This window comes from Oreochromis aureus, linkage group 14, assembly GCF_013358895.1.
Source record: "Oreochromis aureus strain Israel breed Guangdong linkage group 14, ZZ_aureus, whole genome shotgun sequence".
Lineage (NCBI taxonomy): Eukaryota > Metazoa > Chordata > Actinopteri > Cichliformes > Cichlidae > Oreochromis > Oreochromis aureus.
In genome coordinates this window covers 6853980-6867725 of record NC_052955.1, presented here as the reverse complement: position 1 = coordinate 6867725, position 13746 = coordinate 6853980, and the positions used below count along the sequence as shown (strand labels likewise).

The 13746-nt window shown below is 43.3% G+C and overlaps 1 protein-coding gene across 6 annotated transcripts; it reads right to left on the bottom strand.

Annotated features, from left to right (window-relative positions):
* Positions 1 to 132: 132 nt before the first annotated feature.
* Positions 133 to 13543, bottom strand: bicra (BRD4 interacting chromatin remodeling complex associated protein). Of its 6 annotated transcripts, none has more exons than XM_031760389.2 (15): positions 13468 to 13543; positions 10743 to 10788; positions 10594 to 10639; positions 9961 to 10026; positions 7629 to 9698; positions 7266 to 7445; positions 5361 to 5960; positions 4729 to 4915; positions 4536 to 4633; positions 4214 to 4348; positions 4060 to 4112; positions 3819 to 3967; positions 3636 to 3730; positions 3435 to 3540; positions 133 to 3337 (listed from the first exon to the last, which is right to left on the bottom strand). In XM_031760389.2, the coding sequence occupies exons 2-15, from the start codon at positions 10781 to 10783 to the stop codon at positions 1512 to 1514; spliced, it is 5652 nt and encodes a 1883-aa protein (XP_031616249.2). In that variant the 5' UTR covers positions 10784 to 10788; positions 13468 to 13543; the 3' UTR covers positions 133 to 1511. The 6 variants fall into 6 exon arrangements, with proteins under 6 accessions (XP_031616249.2, XP_031616250.2, XP_039478766.1 ...); XM_031760390.2 differs by having other exon boundaries at positions 3435 to 3537; XM_039622832.1 differs by having other exon boundaries at positions 7275 to 7445.
* Positions 13544 to 13746: the final 203 nt, after the last annotated feature.

Sequence of the window (13746 nt, the reverse complement as noted above, 5' to 3'; positions counted from 1 at the left end):
CATTACCACCATCTCCTCCTCCTGACTATCATACAGTCCTCCTCGGTCAGTGCTAGTAAACGAAAGGAATGCAGCCTCAAGTGGTTGAACAGAGTTGAGGAATAAAAGAGTAGAGGACAGGACGCTGCAATATTTCATAAAAGAAGCAAGGTTTAATTTACAGTTTTACTAAATGTACATTTTCTTTTTAAAAAGTGTCATTATACACAATAAATACAATACAAAATTAATCTGTAATACTATACTTCAAATTCTCTTACGGTCTTTTTGTACATTATTATTGTTCCTTTTTTTCAATTTCAATGCTTGTGCTGTGTTTGTGTTTGAATTGTCCACCAGGCTTATACAAAAAAAGGGGGAAAAATAAAACAAACAAACAAACAAAAAAAACAAAAACGCAAGTGAGGCAGGCATACAGTGACAGGAAGAGCCAAAAGACAGAAAACACAGAAACCTTGCCTGACCCCTGCTGACTGAAATGCATAAAGTCCTAACCTTGCATCACAGGCAACAGGGGGTCACTGTGTAAGTGGAGGTGCAGTCTAAAAACAAGAAACTGGAAAATCATCTAACAATAGAAGCAGAAAATAATGCATTTCCTTACAAGTTCATTTACATCCTGACAGTACAACAGCATCTGAGAGCAGTCAAGGAGAAACCAATTTTATAAACGTTCAAATTTTTCCTAAACATTTTACTTTAAAAAAAAAGAAAAAGAAAGAAAAAAGACATGGTATCTGTTTAAAATGGAGACATGCAGAGGTTGATGGTACTCAGTTTTTCCAATTCAAGAGGAGTTTGCCTTAAGACCAAAGCAACCGATCTTTAGGGTTAATATACTACATAAAGAAATTTATTTTCGATAAAGAGTTGGACTGCATCATTTTAGCAAATGTGGTTTGCATCTCTGGAGCAGCACTATCTTAGGAGATAAGAGAATCAAATATGGTAGGTACGTGAGCACACTGGATGTATTATGACTGTTTACAGTACTACACTGCTGTAACCTCTTTGGCCTTTCTTCTGCAGCTCTCTTAGTGAAAGGCTGTTAACTTCTAAACTGTTTGAATAAGCTGCCCGATGCTCATTAGGACACTGATTAAACCAGAAGATGAACCACTGTGGACAGAGACTGGTGCTCAGACCACATGAAAGGAATGTATGAACAAGTGAATGAGGAAAAAAACGACCAAAAGTGAAAAAGGAAGAATTAGAGAACAATAGTCACTGACAATTTCATCTTGTTACTCAAGTTTGGCTGAGGGAGCACATATGTCGAGCATGTTCAAGTCTGCAATTCACCATTTTTGGCTATACTTGTACTTCCATCATGGGGCTACTTCAGACTGTAAATGACAAAGAAATGTTTGGACAATTCAAATAAACAAACAAAGCCAACACAGCCTGGCAGAGTACTACAGTGATACTGTTTTCACAGTGCCCCTTTCCCCTGCCTCGTTAAACTGTTTCATAGTTCCCCCTTGTGAGTCCGGCCTGAGGCTGAGGGGCTGTTATCTACTTTGAGTCTGGGGCACCAGGCTGCCATTGTGGCCGCGGCCACCAACCTGAGGGTGCTGGGCCAAGGAAGAGGACGAAGAAGCAGAGGAAGAGGATGGGACTGAAGGTCTGTGTGATGAGGGCGCTGAGCCCCCTGGGCGCTGACTTTGGTGTTGGTGGGGTCTGCTGTTGCCCCCTTTAATATGGTGTCCGCGGGTGGAGGGTTCCTGCTGCAGATTTAGGATGCTGTCAATGGCGCACTGCAGGTGCTCATTCAGTGAGTCATCTGGAGGGCTGCCGCTGGAGAAGCTGGCGTTATCCATGTCAGGAGAGTCTGACTTGCAGCGTTTGGCAGGAAGCAAAGAGTCTCGTGTGAAGGAAGACTCTGGCGACGGAGGCCCAGGGGCATGCTGGTCCATTCTGAATGTTCCTCCTGCCTTATGTCGATTTTTTCCACTCAACCGCTTGTATTTACTTACATCTGTCTCTTGGTCTGTGTGCTCTTCCCCTCTCTCCTTTGCCCCTTCTCTGTCTAGGAGCTGTGGGAGATGATGGTGTTGCGTGGTTTTGATACCACGACTAAACACATCCATTTCGTCCAGCCCCTGCACTGCACTCCCCAAACGGCCAGTTTCGTGGCTTGAATCTGTGTGAGTGAGTAAGGCCTCCCTGTCTCTCTTCTCTACTTTCACACTTGCTATCACTGTCCGCTCTGAGGGGGGAGTTGAGGCCTCATGTCTGGGGGGTGATGGTGTGGTTCTGGGGTAGGACAAATTTTCATCTCCTCCACCTGGGACACCAGGTCTGACCCGAGGACTAATGTTTTCCCGGTAAGTTTTTCGAAGGGGAAGACGGCAAGTTGTCTGTGAGGAAGTGGCAGTAGAGGCAGGGTTGTGTTTGACCCCACCTGTGTCGTGGTGATCCATAGTCCCATTCATTTGAATGGAAGCTGAGGAGGTGGACGAAGACCAAGTATGGGTTGAAGGGGTGGAGGAAGATGAAGCTGAAATGGGGGGAACACTTCCTCTCAGTGATGGGTTACACTGTGAGGTTGATATTGTGACTGACAAGCCAGACGAAGTAGTGCATACAGGGGACTGAGTTCTGATAACTGTGGCCGAAGGGGTTGATAAAGGGTGAGCCTTCGCTTGTGATACAGCAGCTTCAGACTGCGGCTGAGTCTGGGACATAGACTGGCTGCTCAGCTGAGGTTGAGGTGTGTGCACTGGGTCTAAGGCAGTGTTGTGGACCACCTTACTGAACCCCGTTTGATCCTGCTTGATCTTTAGCTTCAAACCAATTCTCCTGCGAGCCTCATAGGTCTTGATAGGCGGTTTGCTCGTTCGCTGTGGGAGAGCATCATCGTCATCAGCCGCTTGAGAGTTTGATGACGAGGTTGAAAATGAGGATGACGATGCTGGAGTACGAACTGTAGAGATCTGGCTAGTGGGTTCAGCCACTGGCTTGACTGGTGGAGCTGGAGGAGGAGGACAGCTACTGGACCAGGACACAGATGCACTGCCTCCACCCTGCTTTATCACAAGCTTGGTAGGAGGGAAAGGGGAATGAGAAGGGGCCGCAGAAGGAACTGAGACAGGAGAAGGAGCAGGAGCAGGAGCAGAAACTGGTGTGGGTGCAGGCGGAGGGTTTGGGGCAATGATTGGAACAGCGGATGGGGTGGCAGCAGGAGCAGGAGCAGGAGCAGCAGCAGCAGCAACAGCAGGTGCTGGAGCAGGGACAGCAGCAGATACCCCTCCGCTCACTGGAGTTGGTTCAGCAGATGATAATTTCTGCTGGGATGAAACACTCTCCAACATTCGCACATTTGCCACAAACTCTTCTGCAAGTAAATAAACAGAAATGTATAATTAAAATACATCTTGTTTATTTTTAAATACCTACAAAATTTTGAATAACCACAGACAGTGGTAAAATACCTGGCCTCTCCTTTGCCAAAATCCTGTCCTGGTTTAATGCAACCTTCTCCTCTTGAATGAACATCCGGTCGATCATCACCATCTCTGCCGAGGGGCCCAGTCTCTGCTCATGTTCATATGCCAAACAGCATCACTTTTAAAATCAATTCAGGACAAAAACGCAAGAATGTTTGCAGTGAACATGCTGATTTATAAACTTACTTTTGACTCTGCAAAGAGCAGGTAACGATATTTATCCAGCATGGCCTGAGTTCTTTTCAGCAGCTGGCTGGAGACCTTCTCAAATTCATCATCCACTGTGCAAAAGAGAACCAAATTGTTGAAAATTCTCAACTATAAATCAAGCAATACATTGGTAGCTTTACAAACGAGGCAATTTGTTACCTTTTTGATAATCTTGAGAAGAGTTGGCAGTTCCCTGGTAGAGATGGTAAGGCAGGAGTCTGTGCAGTGTGTCCTCAAATGAGCAGAAAGGGGCACTGTAGTTTGGGTGAAGCACTGAACCCTGATGTTTCCTTAGCTGTTCTAGCATCCTGCAGTGAAGTGTGTAAAATTAATACTGTTCACAAATATGGCTTTTAAGAATCAATTAAAAGAAGCCCTGGAAAATTAACATAGAACATACCTGGCTTCTTTACTGGGCTCTGCGCTGAAAGGCATTTTCATTATTGTTGTTGTCTGTAACAGGAACAAACAAATATAAAGTGTAAGGGTTAAAACCCTTCATACTAAAACTTAAATACCAGAGGCAGTACAAACATGTAGCAACACTCATTTACCTGAGCTTGTATTGAAGCTGGGGGCTGTGGAGCAGGCATTTGAGTCAGACTAGCTCCTAACACCTGTATCTGCATGCCACCTTTCCCCAGAGTCACCCCTCCAACAGAGCTTATCACTCCTGGCTTTGGCTGAACCTGTGAAAGGAAAACAAGAGGGAAATTTAAAAGAAGAAAGTGACAAAACATACAAAAGGAATGTATTGGGAAAATACTATCCCTGTTAAATTTTATATTCACTGACAAAGGTGTTAGAGTAGCACAAAATAATGGCAGGCAAATACCACACATATGTTCTTACTGGGAATTGGGTTATATTACATACCTGTGCAGGCTGGGTAAGGCTGGCAGGAGTGACAGTCTGATTCACCATTGCTCCAGCTTGCCCTTGGGCTCCTGAGAATACCTGTAAGTCACTTGATGCTAGCAATAAAGAATAAAGATAATTACAAAAGGAAACACTTCAACATGCGTTGGATCCTACTGTTTTGCATCACTGACAGTAATTAATGTCTAACCTGTAGGAGTTTTGACAAGCACTGATGTCGGCTGCAGCATTGAGGGTAGCTGAGCAGGTGTACCAGTGCTGGCTGATGATGATGCAATCACCACTTTATCAAGAGGCACATCTTGCTGGGAACTAAACTGAGTGGTGATTTGAGGCTGAGTAGGCTGCTTAGCTTGTAGCATGATGTTCTGCTGGACCTGGAAATACCATCAGGACAGATATGTTTGTACCTACATTCAACATATTTTGGAGCCTGCTTAGGCTCCTAATTTAGTTATGCTGATATTGTACTGGTAGGTTAATCAGCAATGTTCAAGATGTATTTAACCCAATTGATAACAGAAAAAAAAAAATCATAAACCCTAACCAATGTAATGATCGTTTGCAATTTTATTCAATGTGTGGAACGAAATTGAATAAAGGGAAAATAACAACTAAGTATATATACAGAAATCACATATATTATTTTTCCACGACAATACAAACTGTACTAGTGAAAGCAATTTAAGTCACATGTTGCTGAACCTCAGAAAAAAGACAAAGTCAAAATACACAGTGATTTTACAGTCAAGACCCATAATTGTATGTTAACTACGTTACAAGTTTTCAGTAAGAAGGAAATGTGTAACATTGTAATGATACCTGGTGAAGCCTTTCCAGCAGCTGTTTCTGCTTAGGTGAGGGTTGAGAGATGGCTGAAAGAGTCTGAATTTGTGCTCCTACTAACTGCAGATTATGTTGCTGATCTGATGTCAGGCCCTGGATGGGAACATGGGTTTTAACCACAGTGGTGGCACATGCGCTGACAGGAGCTGCAGTAAACTGATGTTGTGCAGGTGGAGGCTTCGGTGACTGTGACATAGGAGGCATGTCTTGTTGGTAAGAGGCAGACTGAGAGGCCAACTGAGGCTGAAGTTGAACTTGAATGTGTGTCTGTTGGGGTGGCGTTTGCTGTGGCTGGCCTTGTGGAGCTGGTTTGGGGGACTCTGCAATTTGGTTATGGACAATAAAGAGTGGAGGATGAGATGAGGGTGTGCATGAGCGAGAAGGAGTTTGCGATGAAGGCTGAGGCTGAGAGGGAGGGCGTGACTGCTGTTGGTGGTGTGGTGACTGAATCTGCTGGCTCAGAGTAAGAGGAGACTGGGAAGGCTGGGGACTTTCTGCCACTGGTGGTGCTGTGGCAGGTGGACAAGGAGACATTCTATGAATCTTCAGAGGCTGCTGATGTCCACTGGAGGGTACCTGAAGAAGTGGAATCAAAATACAGTATGCTTATCTGATTCAAGGGCGCAAACATTTTAAGCAAGAATGAAATCAGGATATTAAGCACATAAAAAAAAAGAAAAATCACATACAAGAAGACTATAGCGAATAAGTTTCCAGCACACAATCTGCGATTTGACACAAAGTAGGGTTGGGCGATATGGCTTTTCACGTTTTTGATATCAATATTTATTATGATGTACTATATGTATGCATCATAATACTGAGTTTAATACTTACACCTAGGTTAAAACTCCTAATTGCAAATATCACAATACACTCACACACTTTAAAATGAAAAAAGAAACATTCAAATAAACTAATAGATAATAATACTGATTTATCACCCAATCCCGACATACACAAACACAAGTAAATAACGACCAAACAAACACAAAAGCAAAGTGTTAGAATTAAAAACTCTAATAGATTTTAAAGTAAAAGTAGTAGAAGTGCACAGATTTTATTTCTAGCATTTGAAGAGGTTTACACATAAGAAGAGGGCAATAATTATTTAGCGAGCCAAAAAGAAAAACTGTAGACAAAAGCAAGAAGTCAAGATCTGTGGGTCTGTGGTGGTAAATTAGGAGGTGATCTGCAGACTTGAGGGACGAGGGATAGGTGAACATGTCATTTTGGTTTTGGGGGGCTTCATTACCCTGGTCACACTAGGAGTCAGAGGGGGTGAGAGGTGGAAGATAGTGTGGAGTGAATCAATTCATCAGTCCTTAATCAGTAATGCAGCAGATGAAGATGAGTTCATTTACTGTGACTAAGCAGTGTTAGTGAAGAGGTTATTCTAGCCTTGCTGCTGTAGGCAGAAATCTAGAAAAGGCCAAAAAAAGATTAGATCTCGTATATTTCAGCATGCTAAAATATATAGTCCAATTATGCCATAACTTTTGCCCATTTCAGCTTTGAGTCAAGGATGTTAGAACTGATTAAAAATATCAAATGAATTAAAAAAAAGAAAAAGATATTCCTTTGAATATTGTTTGCCAGTCCTAAATTCAGAGTAGTTAGCACGCAATAGGTATGGACAACTGGAATGACCATGCCTTTGCATGTAATTAAGCAACGTAAGAAACACACAGAAGCCGCAAGCCAACGATCATATTTGTTCTTTGGAAATGCAGAGCAAGGGTAGGTGCCATAGAAGCAATGACTAATGCAGAAGAGAGGTACAGAATAGTAAGGAGAAAAGATAAGATATCCTAACATTGTTGTGGAGGCAGCAGCAGCAGCAACAAGGGGGTGGGGCTCAACATAAAGGGGCATTTCTACCTGCTTTACCATGTGGGAAGGGCCAGGGGAAGGGCTGTGGCTCTGGCCCACCCAAGAGTCAGTTAATTGGCTGTCATGGACAGCAGGGGCCGGAGTAGTGATGCTGTTGCTGCTGACGATTACAGATGCAGGTACGCCCATAGAGGGGGTTGACTCATTCTCTGTTTGGTGGTGCTGCTCCTGATTGGAGTACATTTACCATTTCAGGATGAGGGAGGGAAGGAAGGGGATTGGAGGGAAGGGGGAGTAAAATAGTACACCAAAGAGGTCAAACCAAGATATCACTCCATGCATGTTATTCATCTTTTTAGACAATGTTAACTGAACACAAGGTAAGCAAAAGTTTTAAGTTTGAACACTGACCTGTTGAAGAAACATTTGCAGAGACTCTTGGCTCAGGATCATGCTGGGGCCCTGGTTGGTGAACAGTAATCTCCCTGGACTTTGCTGAGCCTGAGGGGGGACCAGCCCCACTGCTGTGACAGAGGAAGAGGTGGAAACTGACATGGACGGAGAGGAGGAAGATGCGGTGGTAACCGTGGACACAGTAGAAGCCGGCTGCATGGCAAGGATAGATGGCTGTGGTACAAGCTGCTGAGTGGGATGAGTAGCCTGGTCTGTGGAGCTTCCCAGCACAGTTACACACTCTCCAGGCTGTCCTTGAGCCATAGTTGCTGCTACTGTGCTGCTAGGGACTCCACCTGGCTGGGGCTGCAGGGCTGGCTGAAGGCTGACAGCGGGGCTCAGTCCTTCCACCTGGCTCAGCATAGTCAGGGGGTTCTGAATTGGCATGCCCTGTATGACTGTCTGGGCATGACCTGAGACAGTCTGGGTCTGTGTCTGATTTTGGCTCTGAGCCAATGTGACAGGCATTTGAAAGAGGGTAGGCGTGCCCATCTGGCCAGGCTGGAGCTGAATGGGTGCAGAGAGGATGTGGGCTGCCCCAGGATGGCTCTGCGACGTCAACACCTGACCCAAGTTGATATTCTGGTTTGCAGTTAAAATCTGGTTTGCAATGATTTGTCCGCCAGGACCCTGGCTTGTGATGATGTGGCCCCCGGGGTGCTGGGTCAGGATCTGCCCACCTGCTTGTAGCTGTGGCAACAGAAACTGGTGGTTCTGACCTTGCAGAACTGTCTGAGAAGGAATAACAATGCTGCTAGGTTGGTTTAACAAGTGTACACTCAGGGGCTTGCCAGATGGTTGTGCTGCTTGTGGCTTGAAGAGGGTTTGCTGAAACTGAGTGCCTGGAGTTGTGGCTTGAGTACTCAGGACAACATTGGAGCCTGGCTTTCCTGTCAGGAAGGCTACATTCTGAGCAGCAGAAACTGGAAGTTGCTGCAGCCCTAGGGCCTTGTGGGCATCATTTTGCAAGACTTGGGGTGCTGGCTGTGGCTGCTGCTGTTGTTGTTTGAAGAGTTTCGGTTGGATGGCTCCCCCCTGAGGGGGTTTAGGCTGAATAGGTGGTGGTGTGCGCTGGATGATCACGTTCTGCATGATTTGGCCTTGAGGTTGTGTCTGGGATCCTATTCCTGAACTTAGAAGGGTGTTGCCAAAACCCACAAGCCCAGCAGGAGCAGTCATTGTACCACCGCTGCTGCTGTTTGTGCTGCTGACACAAACAGCCGGTCCATTTAAAGCTGGAGATCCAAGAGTGGCTTTATTACTTTGGATCAGAAGTCCACCTCCTGAGCCTCCAAGCCCTGGCTGAGGACCAGCACCTGATACCTCTGGCCCAGACTGGTGCAACTGGTAACCACTCATGGCTTTAGCCAGGATTGGCTGGCCAGACTGATTGATAGTCATGACGGTAGGCTGACCCACAACCTGAATCTGTCCAATACCCAAATGTCCAGATTGACTCCCATTAGAAAGAGCTTGAAGACTTGAAATGGGTTGAAGCGTCACATTTCCTAGGCCCACTTGCTGCATAAATGGCTGAACACTAATTGCCTTGTTCATGACCTGGGGTTGGAGTTGAAGGCCCTGTTGAGCAAGGACTGACCCTAGCATGTCAGTTGTGGCGTTGGGGGGAGTAGCAGTGGTGCTCGTGGCTGACCCAGGAAAAATCGTTGCTGCTCCCCCACCACCAATGCCTACACCAACAGCATTGTTTCCAGCCCCAGCAAGGCTGGCATCAGGCAGTGTCTGAACCACCTGTGTAAGGCCTGGAATTCCAAAGGAGCCCAGGTCCAGCTCAGCTTCTGCCTCCTGTAAGCTTTGCTCTGTGATGTTGGCTTCAGCCAAACTTTGTTGCAAGATGTCACATGGCTCATGATTTGTCCCAATGCCATTGCTCCCACCTTCTCCACCTGGGGACCCTCCCAAGATGTCATCATCCTCCAAGAAGTCCAAGTCAACACTGACTCTAGGAAGGCCTGTTGACTCATTGGCCGACAGCTGGGCTGTAGGCTGGACCTCTGGAACGTGGCCCTTCAAGGAAAGGAGGAAAACGAAGAGGAAATAAGTGAAATCAGGTAACACGTATATTTTCATCACTAGATATGATGGTAAGGAGTGGAAATGAACAAAGTAATGCAAATATAAAAACCCCACAAAAATATCTTGTCAGAATGCAGCAAAACAAAGCTTGTCAAGTGTAGGTTTGTTAGTAGATGGGAAAGGAGTAATAGGTGAAGCATGCGACATATATATATAGAAAACAGAAGGAAGAGCATTGGGGGATTTTACTCACCCCAGTGGCAGAGAAGAACGAGCTGGAGGGGTCACTTGAACCATCCAAAAGGTCGTCAGTGTCCAACTACAGACACACCCACAAAGGATAGGAAAGATGGAAACCAAAGGCGCCCAAACCAGCAGGCAAAAGTCACCAGGACAGATAAATATACAAACCATCAGCCAGGGGAAGGGCAAGGAAAGGACAGAATACAGTCCAGGAAACCCAGATTGTAAAAGAACCAATAAAAGGATAAGTGACAAAGGGGCAAAATGATAGGAGTAATACAGAGTTGGGAAGCGTTAGTATTATAATTTCTCATTTTGTGAATAAGCCACATAAAAATGGAAGGGAGGCTGGAACTACAAATAGTGCAAATCAAAAGCAAAGAAAACCATTAAGCAGATACAGCAATAAGAAAAGTACATGAAAGCAGTGAGGGAAGCAGGTTTCAGAGTGCATTAACGTGTAATCTAAAGTGACTTAAGTACAGAGTCACGCTTCACTAACTGATGCCAGCACTAAAATATGCATAATTATGACTCCTCATCACATCAATTACAAACTCACTTTTTGTAAATAGAAATCATAAGCTTAAAAAAAGGAGACGTCTTTCTTCTTTTTAAAAAACCCTCCCCCACTCATACTCACATGGGTCTCAGATCCATGAAGAAAGTCATTGAGAGCTTCTGGGTCACTGCAAGAGAAAACAAAGTGAATCTTCACAGTACAAAGGAAGAAATGGCTGACCAGTTTGTGATGAGATTTAGCCGATTTTCATCGAGTCATCATTAACTTACCAAATTACATCTAGAAGGCACCTGCCGTCTTCATCATCCATGACAACTGTTAAAGATGAGAAATTGTTTTTATGACTACTTTTGATTTATTTCATTGTCAGTGCACTCTTTAATTATTATTATTATTTTGATAGGACAGTAGGGAGCAATGTAAAAGAACAGTGAGAGTGAGGGGAATGATACACAGGAAATGTCCAGAGTGGACTCGAACCCAGCCATTTTTGTCTCCATGCTTACATAGAAGCTGATTTATGGCTTGCCACACTTGATAGTGAACTACAGAACAGTGATGTTTTTCAGGTTCTATGCTTCTTCAGCATGACAGCAATTAATTTCATATGACTATTTAATATTACTAATCCTTAGAAGTAACAAAAAAAAAATCCATTTGTTGAATTTTTTTGTGTAAAGCACTGCAATGTAGCAATAAAACATATTTTCAGCACAGCTTGGCATCATGAGAAAACTTCAAAATTATTCTATTGCTGCAAATATCATAATTACTATTATTTTGTTCCTAATTAACCTAAAAAAAAATATGAAATAATATATTTGTTGCTCCCCGTTGGATTCCTGGTTATCAGTCTGTTTCCAAACAGATTAATTTGTTTTGTTTGTTAACCAAATTTAAACTGTCACAGCATCTGGGGGCGTGACTTGGGGTTTTTAGTGAGAGGCAAATAAACAACACTGCAAAGAAAATAAGTACACTGGATTAAAAAACTAAAGGCAAAATAAGCGCACTGCTGCAAAAAGAAACTAAAGAGAAAGAAAGCAAAAATATTTCTGTTACCTCATTTATCTTGTTTTCATAATTGTTGGAAGTCATAATTGTAACTGAACATAGATTTGAGTTAGCTGCTCACTCCTTAGAAGAACTACAAAAAGAAACCACAGATCTTAATATTATGTTCTCAGATTGTTAGTTTAGACAAGGAAGGGGTTCAAGCTATATTCAGTTAATGGGCCACATACAACTGAATTTGATCTCTAGTGAGCCACACCAGTAAAACAGTTTCACAATAAGATACGTTCCTGTTAATTTATTCAAGTACAACTAAACATTTAACATTTAATTACCTATTGATGTGCAACACTGATGAAGAACAGCCTATACTAGCTTACAGTATCTCTTTAAAAGCACAAAACCTTCTTATTCTGAGTGTTTTTAAACTGAACTAATGTATTATTTTACTCTTTATGACTCAAAATTTGTCAAGATACAGAAATACTTTCAATTCAAATACAGTTTAGTGTAGGGATTAAGCTGTAATGTAAAAATGGCATCACTTTACCAGGTCTAGAAATGCATTTTATTGAAAAATCACAAACATTAAAAATCTAAACATTTTTCTTGCTTCCAAAGCTATCCAGTAAGCTGGACTAACCATCATGGTCATTTGGTATCTTAGGTAGTATGGGCTATATAGTTAGTTAATAACCATATTAATAAACATTTATGAAGTCCATCACATATGATATACAGAAAAGGTCAGTCGATAGTTTTTAATTTCAAAGTCCTCAATTTTCCCCTGTGTGTTTTTAACATTCAAATTATGAGTAATGACTCAAATCATTACATCACCTATCACTGTCAGATATTTCGGTGTCTTGTTAGGATAAAGCAGGCATGACGTGATAAATAACATATGAGGTCCTGAAATTATAAAATAATAATAAAGTTTACAGTTAAATACAGAAACTGATTTTCAAAAAATTAAACGTCTTTTAACACCTACACTTATCAACAACAGAAATCCCCATGTGGTAACGAACCCATAGAGAGACCAAGCAGAACTCATATTTGTTAAAATCCGAGAAAATAGCGGATGGCAATAGACAACAAACTGAAAACGCGCGGTTTTCGCTCCGCCTGCAAAGATTTCGAGAACGGGCTCTCGCCTCCCGCTGAATTTACCACAACTCAAAACACCAGCTGTGCCTTTCGTTTCCAACAACACGAAAATAACATCTCAAATCAGCTTCCACAAGTTTACCGAGACCAATAAAGCGACCGTACACCCAGTTGCCGCTCTGAAGCAGCAGCAGATCGTAGCCATTGCTCGGTTAGAGCGCAGCTAGTACGCAGGATATGAATGGAGTCACTGCAAGCGGCTTGCTACATGCTAGCTAGTGTTTTCAAAAAGCTTTGCATGTATATTTCGCTTATTACTCACAACACGGAGTATTTTGTAGCCACACTGCGGACTTAAGACTCTAATTTAACAAAACGTTTAATTTTAAACCACTGTTTTGCCTCTATTTTCAGTCATTTTAACGCATCTGGGTTGACTTTCGTTAGCCTAGCTAGCTAACCAGCTAAGCCAACAAGCTATCAACAATATTGAGACGTACAGCTAGCTTGAGGCTTTGACATTCAAAACAAACCAGCGAGTGACACAATTTTAACACTCCTACTGCACAACGATGCCTCGATTTGACAAAGACAAGGCAGTATTGTCTGCTTTGAAGCGTAAATGCAATTGCGTAGCTAGCTATCTCTCCTTGTAAGCAAAATATGAGTTAATGTTGGAATACTCTTGGATGAGGGGGGTATGCTTGGGAATTCGGTGGAAAATGAGCATGTTCGCCGGTTCGTGCGGCAGCGTGGCGCTTCGATTGCGGTAGCCGTGCAGTTCGCGGCTCGCGTGCAGTTCGCGAATATTGCAGCTTTGTAACAGTTTTTTGGATTAATAGAGAAATTGCTACATTGTAACAAACTCACCCGAGACGATAGAGGTGCAGGCAGCGCGGGGTCTCCAGGACAGCCTCGCACGGGCTGCTGTACAGGACCCAACTACAAGGCAGGAAACAGGAGACTTCCGGTTTGCCTGATTGAAATCTATTCCTCCTGCGTGTACCGTGGCAGAACTTTTCTTTCGACGTGCTTAGCAAAGTTTTTCGTACATTTAAACACCTTTCTCAGTAAATTTGTGGGGCTGTTTTTGTTCGTAAACCTGAAGTCTGAAGTCTTTTTTTAGGAAAAAGGACTGGAGATTTGCAG